We start from the raw sequence: 22,219 nt of genomic DNA on the forward strand, positions 1-22,219 counted from the left end.
AAGTAGAAACAGTCGAAATATTTTATCAGTTTTTCTCAATTTTTGCATGATATTTTCATACAGGACATCTGTTGTTCAAACTCAGGGAAGACTTTATACTGATGAACAAGGTGACCAAGTTTGATGAAGTTTGGAATAGAATTAGTAAAGTTATCATGCACACAATAACAATTATTAACGATGACGACGACGACAACGCCGGACAAAATCTTTCCCTTAATATACCTTTCCCTTCCATCTTTGATGGTACGGGCAAGGTAAAAAAGAAATGACGGGATCTCCATATTATGCACTATATTTAACTTTTAACAAAACAATAATACATCTAAATTTGGAACTGTTACAGCCATTTTAATTATGAGCATTAGCAAACTTCATACCGAGTGAATTGTTATGCAAATTAGCAATTATCTCAGCTTCTTTTTAGTGCACATCCCAGAACTTTAAAAAATATAGCTCCTAGACACTTTGACATTTTGTTTTGAAATTTTCACAAATGATTGACAATGTGTTTATCTTCAAAACGCCGTCGGGACATTGTTTTTGGTTGAACAGTGTTACAACAATCGTACAGACAACTAGCCTGGGTGTTAATTTATGCATAAACTTGAAGTAATGAAATTTGGAGGTATGTATGGGGGTCTAAAAAACTAACTCTGCGACGCGATTGTACGACTCGCCGAATGTCGATTATTGCACTCTGCGACAGGATCGCAGTGTCACTTTGCGAAGAGCACGATTCCCATTGGTTGGTTTGCCAAAAATTGTGAATCTCAATGGTCGATCGATGTAAGGGTACATAGCATGCCTTATAGAAATGTTCAGTTTTAAATGGTTATTTCGCCGACTGCTCGCGAACTACGATAAACAAGTATTTACCGACGACATGCCGCACGGTTCGGTAATCAGCAAGTATTTAACATTGATTTATAAACATGTATAACATCCCCCCGGAGGGGATGAGAGGGGTTACAAAACACATGCACGTTGGTGTTGGGTGCCTTATTACGGTGTAACACCAGGGAGCTGGTAACATTAACGCCATCTTGAAGTTGCAAGGCTTTGTCCGCAACTATGCTCATTAGCATAGGCGGCAGCTTAAAAGCAAGTAGAGCGCGAAGTACGTTTCACACGATGTTACTTCTTTTTTTTGTCATTAGCAAGTATAATTTGTTATGACTATATTCATCACTTTGAATTCCCAAATAAAGCGTGTAGCGGGTCAAACTGTTTCTAGGCAATCAATATAGTTTTATTAAGAATATTAAGAGAGGAAAAACGTAAAGCTATGTGAATGGATTGAAACTACTGCTGAAGATGGAAAACTACTACAGCAGTGTCAACGGAAAATTAGATGAGTGCACGCTCTCTGCATAAACGGAAACGATGGCTTTGTTTATTTGGCCGATGTCGACGAGCAACAGATTTTCTGTACTCACTTCCTCGTCTGATAACCGGCCCTCAACGCTCTCACGTATCGGTGTCGTCATCTCGCGTTGATGCGAATACTTCAGCCTAATCGTCCCCTTCAAACCACTCGCGAGGTTGGTCATAATATGACCTAGACGTGCTTGCTATTGCGATTCCAATGAAAAATTCTTGAAAAATAAATACAAATTGCATAAACGAGGGGTGAACGCGAAAGTCCTGTAATTTTGCATCGGAATCACAACAACGCTGCAGGCAAGTCTAAATTAGTAAATATGACCCTGAGTTGCAGATTTGTCTTTGCCTCGTCTGTCATTGGCGTCTTTGCTTTCTTTTTTATCGCCATTACGTTAGTAAGACGGTGTTATTAAAATAGAATATAGACTTAGAAAATAAAACGATTTCTCAGACGAAGTCTTGACAATGAACGTTAGATTAATATGCATTGTTTGCGACAGGAAGCTTGTCACCCGTTCTATCAGAATCGTCAACAACAGAGTATAACCGGTAGTATACATATACATGGTATAAACATTGTGCAAATATTAACGAAACGCGTACGGTAGTAGTGTTAGCGTTTGAGCACTGGTCTCTCCGCAACATTTTAAAAGATCAATATGGACCATCGAAATTTGGCGTTGATTTAAAAAAATAAACCATATCAGTAATACTGACTTCAAAAATTATGATACAAAAATAATTACATTCATACCACAAACCAACGCCGTTTTTGTTTACTTTTCACAACTGTTACAAAGTATTTCATTTCTGGTGGTTAAAATACCAGCTGATCGATCGTAAACCATAAGTTTTGAGTCCGTTTATGATCTAAACGAAGGCAGACGATTGCAAACTGCTACCATGGCAAACGTTGCACGTCGTGAATGATTTTTTTTTTTACTGCATGCAAATTATTTTCCTTGATGCACTCAACAAAGTCAAAGCTGACGTACAACATTCGTTGCAGAACGCGTGAAAAGTACTTCGCGTTCCACTCGCTTTGAAGCTGCCGCCTATGCTAATGAACATAGTCATCAGGACGAAGCCTGGCGATAAGATGGCGATAACGTTACACCGTAAATAGGCAGCCAAAATCAACGTGCACGTTACACTGTTTAATTTTTCTAGCCAGCGGTGTGATGTGTCTAAAAACCGTAAACCATGTGTCATTTGTTTGGTCTCACAATTTGTCTTCCATGTGCTTGCCGATCACCGAACAGTGCGGCATGTCGCCGGTACATAGTGTTTACACACTGTTTTTACCGTACCTTTTTTACCATTTAAAACTTAATTTTTTATAAGGCCTGTGGTGAACATCGACCATTGGGATTCGCGCTGTTCGACCAACCAACCAATGGGAATTGTGCTCTTCGCAGAGTGACACTGCGATTCTGTCGCAGAGTGCAATAATCGACATTCGGCGAGTCGCACAATCGCGTCGCAGAGTTAGTTTTTAGACCCCCATACATACATGAAATTTGGACTGCTGCCCTGCAAAATTGGTAGACAGTTTTCAAGACGGCGATTTCTTCATAGTAAACAGATGTACCCATAAACCAATTTTGACAGGAAACAGAAGCATGGTTTAGGAGCTAATTTTTTTAAATCACTTTTGACCAAAAAAGCACATTTTTGTGCATATTAAATACTAAAAAAAAAATTAAAATTCATACAATAAGCTTTCCGAAAATATATAGTTTTGTGGACAAGGGAGGTCATCTTGGTTTCCTAATTAACTAATTAAAATACCTGTCAGGTAAACTGCATCTCTACCTTAAGACTATAAAACAAAAAGATACAACACATTGGACACACAGACACACTTACGTGGGACTTGTAAAATCTGGCCAATGAGATGGCTTGTTGTCGTGCTTCTCTACAAAATCAACGATTTCGTGCCGAAAATCCACAACCATGCGTGAACCTACAGAAAAGTAAATGATTTAGAATTTATTCTAAAAGTGACATTTCACCAGACTGTTACTGTCGCAGCCATATTGCTCCTAACACCAACACAGCAACATGAAATGTCAGGACATGGAAATTCTCCCTGTCAGGTATAGTTTACTACAAATACAGTACACAGCGGTCCTACTATTTAACGCCCGGACACGCGAGGGAGTGTCCGGGCACGCGCGGAGGCGAACAGGGGGGAATACCTAACGCGCGGGGCAGCCGCAGCAATCCTTGTACTGTATAATATTCGTTTATGCTCAAAATTTGAACCGGAGTGGCGAATTCGAGCAGCTAACCACACTTTTTATGATCGACGCCCGGGCATTCCGGCGAGTCGAGTCCGCCATGTTGTTTACTAATTTTGGTTAGCGTTTAACAATAGGACAATACCATTCGATCCATGGGGGTGACGGTACGGTAAATATCGTGAACGGTACAGAGTTCGGTAAATCTCGTGTACGGTACAGAGGGGATATGTTCGTCCAATGTTTTTATACTTTGTAATGTAATTCAAACAAATAAATAAAAAACGTATATTCGTAGCCATGGACAAGACTTAAAATGTAATCAACCGTTTTATTCATCCATGATTTGTACAAAGATCGTATATTTTGTAAGTGTATAAAGCATTTTCCACATTAAGCTTTCAATATAGATTCTTAAACACAAAATATCAAATATATCTTTAAGTGTAAAAATCGATTTTTTTATTGTAAATGGTAACTTCCTGTAAAAACTTAAGATGCCTTTTTTATTTCCTGTACCAGTCACCCACCCCCTGTCCCCACTCTTACAGCATGCGGTAAATTTCTTAATGTACACGCAGTTTACGGTAAACCTCGTTTATACCTCTTGTCGAAAACACAGAGTTTGGTCAATCTCGTGCACAGTATAGCGTACGGAATATGTTACGTTTCGTCCACATATTTCAAAGTGTTGACGCCGCGACACATATTCAGCTGTGATTGACACTCTATTGTACAACTACAACAGAGAGGGGAACATACACTGTCCCTAATTCAGTTCAACCACGGTCACTATTTTTTAGTAACCGTGGTTCAACCCAAGCAAGGCACGTTTTTTTTTCAAATAAACATGACATACCAAATATGATGAACTTGTGTAATTCAGAAAAAAAAAGGTTGTCATTTGTTCCGGCTTGGAGCCTGATGGTAAGGGAAAATATTTACATAACCAGGGCGAGTTGCGTCGAGAGACAAAGCATTTTTTTTTTTTAAATCAGTGTATGACGTTGCTTTTAGTTTGAACAATTTAACTTGCCGACATGATAACACCTTCTTTTCAGAACTATTACAGAGTTATGACATTGTCTTCGGTGTGGACGATTGAACTTGCCGACATGTTAATGTTTTTTTTTTCAGAACTATTACAGAGTTATGCCATTGTCTTAGGTGTGAACGATTGAACTTGCCGACGTGTTAATGTATTTTTTTCAAAACTATTAGTGTTATGCCATTGTATTCAGTGTGGACCATTGAACATACCGACGTGATAATGCCGTTCTTTGGAACTAATGGGAGGCATGCGCAATTGTACTTCCCCGTTAATATTTTAACTTGGAGTTCTGATACTGCATTATAGCGACAACGAAAAACACGTTTATCATAGCATTGTCAATTTCGAATAATTTTGAATACAAATATTTTCCACTAGGGCGGGGTGTCTGTCTATTTACTATACATGTTTTAATTTTCGTTTTAGTTGACTTGTACTTATTTTTAATAAAAATATTTTCTAAAAGGGCGGTTTGTTTACTATACATGGTTTTACAGTGGGCGCAAACAAAGCGAGACTTTCTCAGCGGCACTGTTTTGAAAACGATTTGCTACATTTTGCGACAATCTCACTTTTTCTTGCAACACTCGATTATCGACAAATTATGTTTGGTCTCGATACGTATTATGGCTGAGTGGTTGTCTGTTTTCACATTGTAACATTATAACATTATATAGACGACCCCACCACAGCCCGGCGTACCTCCATAGACTGTACGCAGGACTACCTAGATCCATGATACGATACAATATAGCACAACAATGAGAAACATGTTTTTTTCACATGAGGTAAATAATTTCCGCGTAACTACGGGAGTCTCGCCACACTTGCACAAACTTTTCCTGTCCTTGTCCTTCGACAATGTCGGCACATTCGTAGGACTGTCACCCCCATGGATCGAATGGTATTGTCCTAGCTGCGTATAATTCTTATTTCTTTAGTTACGTTTCTTGAGTACCTGTCGCGTATTGTACTCTGCGAGCTACATGTATGTATAGAGTTGGTGCATGTATAATTGAGCAGAAACATGGCATTGTGGGAAAATTCAAATGAAGATAATATTTCTCAATACATATTTAAAGTTAAAGTGGAAGAGTATTATTTTTAATCTGCTGTATCAGCAGATGATCCAGTCATGTGATAATTCAAATAAAAGTTTTTACTATCCACCCAACAAACCCATTTCCTTCATTATAAAAAATTCAAATGCAGTTGAATCTAATCAGCCAATCAACAAGCTCAATTCATATTGTTCGAAAATCTTTGAATCAATCGGGGTTTTAACTTCTGAATTTTTAAATTATAATTATTCATCAAATTGAAAAGAATGGTTTTGTTGTGTTGATAGTATTATCATGAAGTCAACCTTGCAATGGTTTCAAATGCACTCTTATGATATAGTTTAAAAAAATATTTGAAATATTAAATCTAAAGATCTTGATTAATTCATTTTAATTTTTAATATGAATAATTATGGTTGTCGTATTTCCTTGATACAAAATGTACATCATTTCACATTAATGTCAATATTCGCACAATTTGATATTAAATACACTGGAGAAAGGAATGAATGATTTGTTCCCACGGAAAGACATCACAGATTAAAAATAAAAAAAAAATAAAAAAATATGACCATATGTTGCAAGCAGCACTGCATTTAACATCAAAGAAAGCTTAGAAAGAACTCCCGTGTGCTGAGAGTATTGAAGACACATTAAAAATTAATTCAAAATTACTTGTACATGAGATATTGATGGAAAAGCTGAAAACTAATTATATAAATCAGGTAACTAATATGAACAGAACAAAACAAAAAAATTATGAATTATTATGCTAATTAGAGAATTAATATTAATCAAAATTAATCAGGCCTGTCTATTGTCCTAGAGCATTTATGTACCAAATTTTATTCAAATGTGATGATCAGTAATTGAGATATCAGTGTTAATTAATTATGTTGATTAGGTGATTAATAGAAATAAATATTTACCAAAAACTAATTGGGTTTCTGCATAGTTCTCTTTAAAAGTTTCATTAAAATCCAATTTGTGGTTCTTTATATATCAGTGGAACATTATGCTTATTAGGTAATTAATATCCAATTAAAACTAATCAGGTGACTGCATAATCCTAGACTATCTATGTAGCAAGTCTCATTGAAATATGATGATTACTACTTGAAATATCAAAAGCTGAAAATTAATTAGTTATGCAAATTAGCTAATTAATATGTACTCATATTACCTTAAAAACTATCAGGTCTGTTCAGTGTCCTATGACATCTATGTACCAAGTGTCATTGAAATGTGATGATTACTACTAGAAATATCAAAAGCTGAAAATTAATTAATTATGCAAATTAGCTAATTGATATATACTGATATTACCCTAAAAACTATAAGGTCTTTGCAGTGTCCTATGACATCTATGTACCAAATTTCATTGAAATGTGATGATTACTACTTGAAATATTAAAAGCTGAAAATTAATTAATTATGCTAATTAGGTAATTAATATATACTCGTATTACCCTAACAACTATCAGGTCTGTGCAGTGTCCTATGACATCTACGTACCAAGTGTCATTGAAATGTGATGATTACTACTTGAAATATCAAAAGCTGAAAATTAATTAATTATGCTAATTAGGTAATTAATATATACTCGTGTTACCCTAACAACTATCAGGTTTGTGCAGTGTCCTATGACATCTATGTACCAAGTTTTATTGAAATGTGATGATTAGTACTTGAGATATCAGTGGAAAAGCCGAAAATTGATTAATCATTATGCAAATTAGGTAATTAATATTGCACAGATGTTTACCCAAAACTAATCAAATCTGCGCATTAGTTTGGAGCATCTGTGTGCCAAGTTTCATCAAAATCCAATGAGTGGTTCTTTAGATATCAGTGGAACAGTCATGGAACAGCTAAAAATCAGCTAATTATCATGCAAATTAGGTAATTAATATGCATGGATTTTTACCAAAACCTAATCAAATCTGCGCATTGGCCCAGAGCATCTATGCATCAAGTTTCATCAAAAACTGATGTATGGTTCTTGAGATATCAGTGGAACAGACAGAGACACACACACACACACACACACCCACACATACACATACAGACACACTAACTGCAAAGACTCCCTTTTTGACAAGTAAAAAAAAACATGCAACCCATACATATGTATATGGATATCACCATTCTGTTTTCAGGGAGAACTGAATGTCAGTGTCAGCTTTTTTGGCTCCGTTTGCCAATGTGAAAGGATGTTCATTTGGTCCCAAACAGAAATAACACAGAAATAATAAGGAAAATGTGAAAAAATGTGCAAACTGTTGAACTAACATTTTGATGGGAAAGAATAAAGCACCCAAAGTGTTAAACCACTGCATAGTTGAAGAGATATTTTATTATTCAAAACACATTTCAAACTGAATCAAAATAACAAATATTTTGAAAAAAATAAATAAAAAAACGCCTACAAGATAAAGCATATAAAATTGTTAGGTAGCACGGCATACAGGTGATATTGCTTTTACTAAAAATTGAATCATGGGGAAATCATGCAGGACAAGTATATTCTATATTAAACCCCTAAATACCAGTGGAACTGTCCAATTCCTAATGAGTGGGTTCTACCATGTACAAATAATGGGGGTACTAGCCTATAGATTGGGAGATATACAGGGTACTTATAACTGTAGGGACATGCTGCAAGATTTATGTACATGTTATCACAGTACATTTTCTGTAAGTCTAATGTCATTTTCAGAGGTTTGATGCTTTCATTGAATATAGAAAAAAGGATGAGAGCTGAAATGAAACATGGTCACATGCATCATCAACTCTATTGAACTTAGCTTAAATCGTATGCTACGTTCAAGTTATGGGATCTTGAAATTTTTAATCCTTTGTGTTTGCAGAAGGATTACAGCAGTTGTGTTCATGTTAGTCGGGATCTACTTGAGACCCACTCGGCTCGTGCCGAAATCATGCCCTCATTCTTCGATCAGTTATTTGATCCAAACATGGAAAACGATACGCATATGATGATAATAATAACTGCTATATTGAAATTATATCCATTTGCTGTTATGGTATTTATTACAAGTCGTCGTGCACATACACGGCAAAGAATATTTGAAAAAAAGAATATATTTCACATAGATGTCGTTTTGCAAGACAAAACCTGTTGCCGCAGCAAATAACTATGCGTTGCTGACAATGTTCTGCATTCATTTCATTCATTACTCCATGTATAGCATCCAACCATATTAAGCTGCACTTCCCAATATTGTCATCTTATACTAGTACATATAGACAATACATTAAGTATGCTATACTTGAGTTATCTTGGACACAAGAAACTGTTGTTGATGACGATGACGACGACGACGACGACGACTACGATGACGCCAGTCAGACAAGCTAACTTCTATACTTTCCCATTCATTTCATTACAGGCAAAAAAATTATAATGATATTAACTCTTGCCATATATCAACATTTCAAACATGTACCTTACAATAATTTGAATGCTATCGTTTTACAATTTACGAATCAAAGCATCAAACCTCTTCAAGAAACAAGTTAGACAAGGTGTGAATGGGCCACCACCAGAACACCACACTCGTAGACAAGTTGGAGAATTCCAGAAAATTGTTCATGTAAGGAAGGGGTCTAAAAACTAACTCTGCGGTGTGATAGTACGACTCGCCGAATGTTGATTATTGCACTCTGGGGATAGGGTTACAGTGTCACTCTGCGAAACGGCTTATTTTGATTGGAAGACCACTTGTCACAGTGTAATCATGTGTGGATGCGATATGCATGTATTGTTCATATTGATATCAGTTCTCAACATTTTGGAAACCACTTTATTCTGAATTTTGAGTTGATCCGAGTCAACATTTAATTTTCGTGGGTTTGAGCTGTCCAAGCCTTTCGCGGTGTTTAAATCTTGTGGATTGTCGAAAAATAAAACAAAGGGTCACACCACATGGAGCAGTGAGAAAATAAATCAATATTTGCATGAATTTGTGTATCATTTATCCATTGGAAATGTGTGACAGTGGGACAACTGGAAGTACTGTACTGAGAGAATTTTCATTGTTATTCACCTTCTCCTTTGTCGTGATGAAAACACTGGGAAATTGCTGTGTTTTCAAAATGTGATAGACCGGGAAATCATATATTTAGCTTCATGGACAGTGAAACTGCAGGTTTACACTTTGTAACTTCTACAGATTGTGGATAGAGACACTGTAAGATATGGCATCAAATGGCCTGACTACAGAAGTGGTCGACGGTCATTCCAGGTTGGTTTTTGTCACATGCACATTCACAGTGCATGTAATGATATTGTCTTTTTTGAATAAGTCGATTATAACCTTGTTCTGTTTGTTTCAAACTTACCCAAGGTCAGAAATACATGGAAGTGCCACGCTGTTCTCTAATTCTATTTATCAGAATAAACTAAAGTTTTAACGACACATGTGAAAAACTCGTACAGGATCACATATCAGAAAGTTGCATACCCTAATATATTTAATACCTTCTAATAATGCAATTTTAAATGAAAATGTGAAATGAGAATAAATATTCATTCTCAATTAAATTTTGTGAAAATTCTGGAATTCTCCAACAACTCTGAAAGCAGTTTCAATAATTTTTTATAAACATAACCATTTTGCAGACTTGCAGCTAAGGGTCATGTCACTTACCAAACAATGATTCTTCTGCATATTCAAGTTCTAGTCCGTAAACAAAATAAATAAATGCAAACATTTTCAAATCTCAAGACACAAAATACAAGCATGACAGACTTCAAGGCCATGCATATATTCTAATGAATCACTGAGCACTACTAATAATAGGTGGACAGCTAACACATTTAACACCAGTTAGTTTCAGAGCTGGTCAGCTAACTCAAGTGAGGTTTCAGAGCTGGTCAGCTAACTCTCATGTTAGAGGTTGTCAGTTGACTACAGTGAGTTTCAGAGCTGGTCAGCTAACTCAAGTGAGGTTTCAGAGCTGGTCAGCTAACTCAAGTGAGGTTTCAGAGCTGGTCAGCTAACTCAAGTGGGATTTCAGAGCTGGTCATCTAACTCTTGTGTTAAAGGTTGTCAGTTGACTCAAGTGAGTTTCAGAGCTGGTCAGCTAACTCTAGTGTTAGAGGTTGTCAGTTGACTCCAGTGAGTTTCAGAGCTGGTCAGCTAACTCTAGTGTTAGAGGTTGTCAGTTGACTCAAGTGAGTTTCAGAGCTGGTCAGCTAACTCTAGTATTAGAGGTTGTCAGTTGACTCAAGTGAGTTTCAGAGCTGGTCAGCCAACTCTAGTGTTAGAGGTTGTCAGTTGACTCAAGTGAGTTTCAGAACTGGTCAGCCAACTCTAGTGTTAGAGGTTGTCAGTTGACTCAAGTGAGTTTCATAGCTGGTCAGCCAACTCTAGTGTTAGAGGTTGTCAGTTGACTCAAGTGAGTTTCAGAACTGGTCAGCCAACTCTAGTGTTAGAGGTTGTCAGTTGACTCAAGTGAGTTTCAGAGCTGGTCAGCTAACTCCAGTGTTAGAGGTTGTCAGTTGACTCAAGTGAGTTTTAGAGCTGGTCAGCTAACTCTAGTGTTAGAGGTTGTCAGTTGACTCAAGTGAGTTTTAGAGCTGGTCAGCCAACTCTAGTGTTCGAGGTTGTCAGTTGACTCAAGTGAGTTTCAGAGCTGGTCAGCTAACTCTAGTGTTAGAAGTTGTCAGTTGACTCAAGTGAGTTTTAGAGCTGGTCAGCTAACTCCAGCATGTGTAAATCATGCAAGCAAAAGGGATTCTCTGTTGTTCATCGGGAATAAGACCTCTAAAATTGTTTTTTTTTTTAATTAGAAAGAATAAACCTAGAAAACAATACATGTACAAATGAACATGTTGCTCATCGTGAACTCAGAAAAAAAATTACAAATCATTCCACCCCTTTAATTCAAACCAAGCAACCCCTAGCACACCTATGGGAACACAAATATTCAGTATTAGGTATATGTATACATGTATTGAACATATTTAACCCTTTGAGCACCAAAATCAATTTTTGTCACTATTCAAAATAATAAATATTTTTTTCAGTTTTTCCCTAAAATTTTGATCACGACCTGCAGCTATTAGAAAATAATTTCCATTTTGTTTCAAAAATTATCAAAAGAATTATAGAAAAATACTTAAAATAGACAAAATGGAGCATCAAAATGCGGGCAGGAAAAATATGGTACCCAGTTATAATATATGGGTGATACAAATTATACTAGGGGGGTGTCCAGCTCCTATATTATTATTTAAAATTAACTTGCAATAACAATGAATTAAAAAAATTCTAACTATTTAGATTGCATAACATTCACATGTTTAATTTGCATAACATTTACATATTTGATTTGCATTTGATTTGTGTTATCCATCAGTTTTAAAAATAAGACTTAGTGATACTTTACCTGAATGCTTAATTCCTGTTATATTTTTTGTGATGAAGGTGTTGAAGAACTAGAAAAAAACACACAAAAATCAGTTAATTAAAAAAAGGCATTGGAATATCAATCCTTCAGTACTTTTCCTACATGGAGGTAGGTAACAATTATGTTCGACAACATATTACATATCAAACATGTGACCACCAACCAACCAATCATAGAAAAGGTTACAAACCAGACTTTTGTGGAAATAAAGCATACATGTATAAACATCAAGATCAGTCACAAAATTAAAAATAATTGCATTACATAGTCACTGTGAGTTCTCAAGTTTAAGAAATATAAAAAGTTTCAACATGAACTGTACGAGATGTGGCTTCACTTAAATACATTTAATACACTTAAACAAAATGGACACCAGTCGGCCTTTTTGAGTCTGATCAGACAAACAAAGCGACATGCATAAGGGTCCTATAAAACAGAACAAAATCTGTCTATGCTATGATTTAGATGGATTTTTAACATTGAAACAACTGCATATTAAATACATGATGTATATGCAGTGTTTGAACATGATCATTCAAGAAATGTCAGAACTGCATTCACCAAAACAAAATGGCCACCAGTCTGTCATTTACAATTCGTTCTGAAAAACAAAAAGACAGGCATGGGGGTTCCATATTGTCCAATGTTGTACCATATTTGAATGAAATCCATCCATACATAACCGAGATTTGGTTCTGGAATGACAGAAATATTTGATTTCAATGAATCAAAAATGGCTGCCATTCAAGCCATCTAAAATTGAATAATGAAACGAATGGACGTGCATGTGCAGCCACAGATATGTGATATTTGTGAAGTTTGAATCTAATCCAACAAGACAAGTCCGAGTTACAGATGGAGACGCATAGACGTACATGTGTATGCATCAGATAAACAAATACATGTATATACACACACACAGAGGTCAAAACATAAATTCCCTGTTGTTTGATTGCATTTGAACAGGTTTTAGTGAAATACCTGCTGATACCATTCTTTTCTCATTCACTGCAGTTATCCTTTCAATGTGTGAAAAATACATGTTTTTTGAACATTACATTATATAAATGTACATATAGTTGCGTAAAACACGTTGCTAAGGTTAAAATAACTAGCCCATTCATCACATTGGTACAAGTAGTATACTGAAATTACGGGTATTTATAATAATACCTGTAAAGCTAGTTGCTACATGATTCTACATGAATTAAAATTATTATACATGTCAGGCAAACACTCTGTATGTTTACTAATCTCGTTATAACTATAGGAACGACAACAAACATTGATCAGCTGAGTCTAATTAACAACACGTTCCTCCAGGGTCCGCGTTGCTACATTGTATGAAAGTATACGTCCACGAGCATTATTACAAACCACGCTGTAATCGCTTTAATTTTAAAAGATTTTCATGAATTTCACGATGTCAAGAATAGTTGGGAAATGTTTAGAGAAGTGAATATTTCACTCGAGTACTAGGGAGTTACTGAGAATGTTAGTAGAGTCCTATAAAAGAAATCAAATACTAGTAGTAGACAAATAATGCATTGCATTTCAACTACTGTAAAACATATCTTTTTCACAAGCATGTCTTTTTAGCGAATTTAGCGAGAGAACCGATGTCGCTAATGTTTTTATTATAAATCCAAATGCGTCCTGTGACCCGCAAGTGATCCTTTGTCATTGGTAATTAACATAAAATGGCGTGCTTTTTGTAAGTCTGCGACCACCACTGTCGTCCTAGATATTTGACTTTTTTTCTCTTATGGTGAGATAATAACACCATCGATTTGTTTCATTCTACATTGTGTAAGTTACAAATGTAGATGTGTGTTTGTGTACCACTACTGCTTTTCATAGGTTTCACTGACCGCGTCTCGTGATCCTTTGTCGTTGGTAATTAACATAAAATGGGGGGCTTTTTGTAAGTCTGCGTCCACTACTGTCGCCCTGGGAATTCGACTTTTTTTCAGATGCGTGTTTGTGTACCACTACTGCTTTCCTTGGGCTTCGGTTATTATTTCCTATCTCTGATCTTTATTTTTAAACCTAGAAGCAGCCTATCTCTGATCTTTATTTTTAAACCTAAAAGCAGCCTATCTCTGATCTTTATTTTTAAACCTAGAAGCAGCCTATCTCTGGTCTTTATTTTTAAACCTAAAAGCAGCCTGTAAAATAAAACAAAGACAGCATGTTACTAATTGGCCTGTCACTCAACCACATCATGCTAACTATCCCGCAGCCACCTCCCCCACACCTAAATGGTATAGTCCGACACGCAAGTTATGGGCAATTCAATTGACCACATCCTCAAAATGGCCAAGGTTTGGGGATTTGTATACAGTAATCCGGAATATAAAAATCTGGGGCGCTTCCTAATTACACTTGACAGTTTTTCATTGTTTTTATGGAGGTGATAACTGTGCATTTGTTTCGGCATGTGACAGACAAGTATTGTGAAAACAGGAAATCAACAATGACAAGAGAGATTCGCTAAATCAACACTTTGCTATTACGTCATTTTACCAAAATTGCATGTCGCTTTTTCAACATGTTTTCCAGTATACAGTATACACATATAAGTACACCGCTAAAGGTAGCGACACAATATGACAGCTGTTGTTACTAGGACTATAATGCTATTAGGAGTGTCTAATAAAGTCATCGTAGTCAGTGTATGGTCTGTGTTTTATTGGTGATTAGGAGCAGACCATTATAATCTGGGGTGAGGCGATGACAGAAAACTGTAAACATTTCTTTTTTCTAAGATGTGTTCACATAATTTTGTGTAATAATGAGATTTTTTTTTCATTTATATACTGAAAAGTATATTTTTTGGGTGTTTTGTATGAAATTTATTTTCACCGATTTTTGACAAATTGAATGTAAAATATAGAAAAAAAGGTATATTCCATGGATTTTATTTTCACTGAACCATTCCTTCAGCGAAAATAGCGAAAATAATTCCAAGCAAAAATATTTTCACAATATCTTTTTTCAGCAAATTTGTTTTCCATCCAAAACACTTCACCCCCGAGTTTCTAATGGTTTTGTCCTTAGGATATTTGGTTCTCCTATTGAGCGAGTGGCACAGACTGAGACTGCATGTGTTTCTATCACACTAGAATAAAAGCACACTATCATGACTGACCAACAAACAATAATTATAATCCTGTGGTTAAATGAGCACTGATACTGCAACCAGAGATAACATATGGCAGTCATGGCAACATTGTCAATATATACACCGACACCTTGTATGCATCTCTGCAACATTTCTTGAAATCACAGTGAACAGTGTATTTATAATAAAGTTCAATGAAATAAGAATTTCTTTTATCCAAGTTTTTTTTTTATTTTAATACCCTGGCAATTAAAATGTATATACCGTATTGTACAATTATCAATTTTCCCTGACACAAGAAGCAAAACTATTTGAAAAATTATTCTATTTATTATTCTATTTTGAAATCATTATCACATGTCCTAATATCCACATGCACAAAATATGTTTTGAAGAAATTATCTGTATGTACGTTTTGTGAATATCAATAAGAACTATAAAACAATAGCAGGCATAATTCACTCCTACATGTGCTGTAAAATACTGGTTTTCAGCTGAAATTGATTTTCGCTGAAAAGACTTTTTGGGTGTTTTGTTTAGAATTAATTTTCACTGATTTCTGACGAGTTGAATGTAAAATATAAGCAAAAAAGGTATATTCACTGTATTTTATTTGCACTGAATCATTCCTTCAGCAAAAATTAATTCCAAGCAAAAATAAAATATTTTATAGTATTACCTTGATTGTGGGATATCCACCAATGTCATAGTCTCTACACACATGAAGATTGGGTTCCAGGGAACAATCCATAGCTGCGATATTAATGACATCATGCCAATCTACGAATAAATAAAATAAGAATATTTAGGTGATTATAATTGAAAGAATTCTTAGGAGTCTGCTTCTGTTAATTTATATTTGTATAGTGACTTTGTAATTGACATGATTTCCAATGGAAACTTACATGCATCACATCCAATCCATTCTATATATATTATCTTTTAAAATCAAGTTTAAAACTATTTCTCTACGCTAAATAAATTATCTTTACGGAGGCAGTAAATCAGTTAAAAATAAAGCCAAGCAGAAAAGTTCTTCCTTCTGGTTTGCAGGACTAAGGACAAATTTATAATTTTCAGCAAATAATAAAAGGCAGTCATGAGAGATTTAAATTGAACACCAAACTTGAAACCCCAGCAGTACACAATAAAATCTGTATTTGAAGCCGTGACTTCTACTAGTATGGTACAATGCAACAGAGGGGTTGTAGCTACACATTTTGAGTGTATATTATTGGTTCTCAATTGCTCAAAAAGAAAGGGTGTGGCTTTTTTAGTGATGCAGCTTCTAATACAGTTTTTGCTGTGTTTTATATTTAGAATCACTGTTTTTAGTCGCATTATATTGTCATGATTTGTTTTTAATATGTCTTATTCACTTCAGTCTTTGACAACATCTGTTTATACGTGTTGGGGACGAGACGTCTATTAAAACAGATATGCATTAAAAATAAGACCCATTGAATGTCAAATAATTTTTTTCAACCCACAAATCTATTTGATTTTTGTTTAAATAGATGTAGCCGGTCGTTGGCAATGACATTGTTTGTCATGCTCTAAATGACACAGCTGTGACAGGGGTCGAAATACTCTGGTGCACACTGCACTATGCACATAGATTATTAGCTAGTGCATGTAAACTCAAAATATAATGTGCACGCTGTGCATGTAGAAATTAACACAACATTTTCTCATTATATTCACTAAGCCTTAATTAAGTTCAACTAACATTGTAAGACAACTGAAAAAAAAGCAAATTCGTTTGTGATTGCGTCAATCGAGAATCCGTAAATTTTATTTAAACTTTAAAAGTGGTGCATTTCACAACAAGTTAGTGCAGGTAAATTTCAAATATAATATGCACACTGTGCATGCAGAAAACAAATTATATTTCAATCCCTGTGTGATTAAACTGCCGACTCACAGATGAAAATAAATTGCTATAAAAAAAAAAAAACTCGAGGGCAATGGCTGAAAAAAATAAACAAAATATTTTTTTCCCTCACTTAGTTTAGTGCTAATGTTTGTTTCATGACGAATCTGCTGTAGTGTTTTTGTTTTCACTGTGAAATTTTTTTTGAAGATTTATGCGTGCAAATTTTTTTTTCATTACTTTATTCTGTTCCAATTTGTTACCTTCTAATTCTGTCCCCCCCAAGTTTCTATTGATCCACCCCTTAGCAACTAACACTAACAATTTGAGTAGAGAAGATTTATTTCAATATGAAAACAGTAGTCCATCTAACATATGGTGGTAATCACACAAATCAATAATCAAAGAGCCGTTGATGAGCTGTAAAACCATCTGTATTTTGTATTCAAACATTTTTCAATAAAAAAACAACATAAGGTAAGAATGATAATTGGTGCTTTGCATTGATAATTATTATACATTCCAGTAAAATATCTTCATGTTTCTATTTTAACGACGTTCGATTTAGGTCACTAGAATCATTAGTCTGTTTTTTTAACTCCTATTTCTGATCCTAAAACACAGGTATTAAAACACAACAACAAATCTCGCTTGGCTCATCGTCGATTTGATTTCTTACTACGTGTAACTCACCCCAGGCATTGTAGACTTGTTTATGATCGTCAATAAAGCAATAACAAATCCTTCCCTCCCATATCGACATTAGAAGTCGAGGATAATAAAAAACACGAGCATGACAAAGATACTGTATCAGACAACCAGACACACACACACATTCAGTTCAATTTTGTTCGAATAACAAGACATGGCGAATATTTTCTTATTTTTAGAGCATTTTGAGGTTACATTGTTTGAACAATTTTGGAAGATTCCATTTCCATAATAGGTGTGATTTCATGATGTACTGTATAAATGGTGAGATCGGAAATTGATCAAGAATTTTCTGTCCATAGAATAGATTAGAAAATGTTATATTTCTTGATTCACCTGTTCTTAGCAAGATAGAGCATGATCCCTGCTAAAATCTTCCTGTCTGGGATAGGTGGACAGGCTTTAAATAATTAATTTAATTTCAACCCCAGTATATAATATATATATATATACAACATACATGTACATACAGGTTTATACCTGTATATGGTGTTCGTTTGCAAATTTTACATGTAAATGTATAAATATAGTATAAACATGCCTACACATGATTTAAGAGAAATGCTCCCCCATGGTTGGCACGCTATTCTGCATTTAATAATATCCTCATTCAATAAGATATGAGCCTAGTACGATATGATTCTCAATCATATGCTCTATTTCACAATAGCTCTGTCAAATGTTCAAGTTGTAAAAATACATTTAACATTTATCCGGCCAGATACGTGTACTTTTATAATTACTAGATCAGATAAGGGTGAAATCAATAAATTCAGTTATGAAATATTCCAGTGCTCAAAGAATAAGGTCTCTTAAAGTGATGTGCTTTGATCCCTGGGATTGAAACGTGAAATAATGGGATATCAATTCAGGCTTTTCACATTACTAAATAAATTAATTATTTGCCAGTTAGTAGCACTTCTCAAATAGAAGCACACGTAAACCAAATATTTTGTTTATTGTATACTGGCTTTTTTAAATATAACTTCTTTTCACCATAGACACATCTCTGCCATATACTTAAAAGCGGAGGAGTCGTCACCTGCACCATAGTGTGTCGTTGTTCACAAATAAACAAATACCCATGAGCCTTTGCAATTTTAGTATGTGATATCACTTAGAACTCAATTCCCACGCATGTGCAGGTGATGACCCCTCCCTTTTGAATAATCATATGCGCTACTAATAGAGCAAATATAGTATTGAAATAATCTGTCTTTTATTGTAATTGTTAATCAGCAAGTGGATTTTCAGAGGGATTCAGAATATAACACTAAATGATGTCAACAAAACCATGTTTATTATGAAGTAGAAACAGAAATATTTGTAAAATCAACGGGCGAGTAAAATCACATATACGAGTATGCAGTGACTTTGGCTCATCTAATTGCCGTCTGATTGAAGCACAAACCTTAGCCAATCAAATCATTTGGATTTAAATGAGACCGATTTCAAATAAAAATTTAAAGATTTGATGATAAGATGATATGTCTATGATTGCCCACTTATTCAAATTAAAGGATTTCCTGATTAGATGACACTGACCTTACATTGACCTTACATTGACCATGGATTCACTATGATGTCACAACACTATAGCAGGATTGGAATTCTAACAGCCATATCGATTTTATAAAATGTTATATTTATAAAACATTAATTACATCCACATGCCATTTACAGTGTGTGTATTTATTTTATTGTCAGTGACTTCCAAATCGTATTTCCTTTGTTTCTGTTCTTTTCAACTGTATTACAATTTAAAGAACTTTTTGTATATTTTTATAATTGGTGATGATATAAAATTACCTCCTGACCTCAATTGTTGACATTTTCTAATTTGTCATTGTTTACTATATTCAATTAATTGTTTGTTTTTAAAAAATATTAAAAGTAAGTAAGTACTAATATGACTGCAGATATTATTTATTTTCAATAATGTTTTTTTTTTCATGTATTTTTAAACTGTAGATCTTGTTTTCTAATGTATACATTTAACTATAGACCCTAGGGTCGATGGTTTAACTAGTATTGACGTTCCAATGACTGTTCTCCGGCACGTAACGCTTACGTGACAGCCGTCAGTTTAAGTCTGTGAAACAGACATCATGCGATGTTTCATGGAAATACACAAATGGGACCCCATATCTAGCTGCGACGATAGAGCTAACGATGGACAACAGTCGTAGTTATACAATCGTGATAATTACCTATTTTCACTTACCTTGAATATCATTTGCTAACTGCCTCCACGTCGGGGCAAAGCGAATGCAATGTCCACACCAACTCGAGTAGAACTCGATGATCCAAGCATTAGGCTTGTTGTAAATTAATTCGCGTATATTTTCTGAATCGAGAACAGTTATATGATGACTACTGTTGTAAAAGGGCGATTCAATAATTGATTTTGATAGTGTTTGGTTTAACACGGAATTTAACAGAAATAAAAACAGCACTATTGACAGCATGGACATGTTATGAAAATCCGCCATTTCTGAACTCCTCAAGTTTTATAATAAAGACATCGGACGTGGCATGGGCTCCCCTAGTTTGTTCGCAAGCCGTGCGGCTAGCCTGGAGGTCAAAGGGAGGTCATCTAAGGTCAGTCAACTTAAGATCTCGTATACCGACACTAGGACAACTCGGTGTTTTTCAGGGGTCGACTATTTGAAATGATGGGAGGCTTGTCTGACTATACTTATTTTCTCGTAATTTTAAAGATGTTACTATAATATTTGAGATGTGTATTGTTTTAACGATCTTTAGATTTACATATGAAGGGCCGGTGGTGTAAATTATGGTGAAACAAAAAAACAAAACAAAAACTCTCACACTCACACATAAAACTGCAAGCTTGTTGACTGAATATGGAGGGGGAGGCTAGCTGGTACAGGTTACAGGAAATAAAAAAAAAGGCATTTTATGTTTTTACAGGAAATAAAATGAAAGTTCCATTTACAGTAAAAAAAAATAGCTTTTTACACTTTACATTTTTATAATAATATATTTGATAATTTGTCACGGTGTTTAAGAATCAAAATTGGAAATTGCGTAAGAATTACGACATTTAATGTGGAAAATGCTTTATACCCTTACAAAAATTAAGAACTTTGTACTAATTATGGACGAATAAAATAGCTGATTACATTTTACACTTTTGTCATGAATTTGTTTTTGCGTATCTGTTAACCGACTTAATTAGTTGATTATTAGCTGAATTGCTGTGTTATGTCTGTCATCGTTTAGGCCTATTTGAAGTTTTGGACGGAACTTGGCTCAGTGATTTGGAACTAATTACCAGATAACCGTCGCGATTCTGACAGTTGGTATCTATAGTTATTAATGTAGTGAACGATTAATCAAAAGATATGACGTATTCAGTACTTAGTGTGATTGGCTTTATGATTGAAGGTTACGCCCTAGAGTCTTTTTACTGCTTTGTAATTGGTTAGGGTTTTGAAAATGAATAAAGAGAGTTTGAGTTGGTCTTGGGGAGCAGAGCACGATAGACGCAGTCTAAGTCGAGGGAGCAGTCCTGGAGAGACTTGGGGCGAGCCTTGACGCAGTCCTGGAGAGTCTTGGGGCGAGTGTTGACGCAGTCTAAGAGAGTCTTGGGTCAGCCGTGTGATGGTCTTGGGGATTTTTCCCCAGGGCGCTGTGTCTTATAGAGTGCTCGATTGACCGACTAAGACGAGAGCTGAAACGTATTTCGTTGTGTGTGTCTTATTTGACTGTAAAGTATAAGTGACTTTCCCGATCCCGTACCTCAAGGGAACGCGATAGAAAGACGAGACGAGATCCCCCCTGACAAGTGTGGAGAACCCCAGAGAGAAGAGTTTTCCCCCTTGATACTTTGCCCATGTCTACGAATTTACGTTTTTTATTTATTTAAATTACATTATTACGTAAATAAGAACAATTGATTACAGCTTACGAAAATATCCCTTGCCGACCCTCTAAATATACATGTATATATACATGTAACTTGTAAATTGAAGGGCGACAGTCGTCGCGCCGCGTCCTGTTCGATACGAGACTCATAGCGACTTATACAACGCGTGTAAAATACATTAATTTTACATGAAAATCGAACATGCGCTTGACGACCTCGGCCCTTTAAACATTTTTTATTGCACGACTAAAAGGTAGAATGCTACTCACTGATGATGTACGCAGATTTTAGCGTAGACTTGCTTGCAGGCTGTTGAGATTCCGATGAAAAATTCTTGAAAAATAAATACAAATTGCGTAAACGAGGGGTGAGCGCAAAAGTCATGTGACTTCATCGGAATCTCAACAGACTGCAAGCAAGTCTACGTGTATAACAATTATTCG

General features: G+C 35.3%; 1 protein-coding gene across 1 annotated transcript in view; it reads right to left on the minus strand.

Moving 5' to 3' along the window:
• The window catches only part of LOC102800482 (sulfhydryl oxidase 2-like), a 34,149-nt gene extending 13,761 nt beyond the window's left edge, over positions 1-20,388 (minus strand). Inside the window, exons 1-5 of the mRNA XM_085491893.1 lie at positions 20,109-20,388; positions 15,980-16,080; positions 12,156-12,204; positions 10,412-10,441; positions 3,256-3,352 (exon numbers count right to left, since the gene is read on the minus strand). Coding sequence (XP_085348019.1) covers positions 3,256-3,352; positions 10,412-10,441; positions 12,156-12,204; positions 15,980-16,080; positions 20,109-20,376 — 545 coding nt within the window. The 5' untranslated portion in view covers positions 20,377-20,388. The remainder of the gene's footprint in view (positions 1-3,255; positions 3,353-10,411; positions 10,442-12,155; positions 12,205-15,979; positions 16,081-20,108) is intronic.
• Between the last annotated feature and the right edge of the window lie 1,831 nt (positions 20,389-22,219).

This window comes from Saccoglossus kowalevskii, chromosome 17 (assembly GCF_978046115.1).
Source record: "Saccoglossus kowalevskii chromosome 17, keSacKowa6.1, whole genome shotgun sequence".
Classification (NCBI taxonomy): Eukaryota; Metazoa; Hemichordata; class Enteropneusta; family Harrimaniidae; genus Saccoglossus; species Saccoglossus kowalevskii.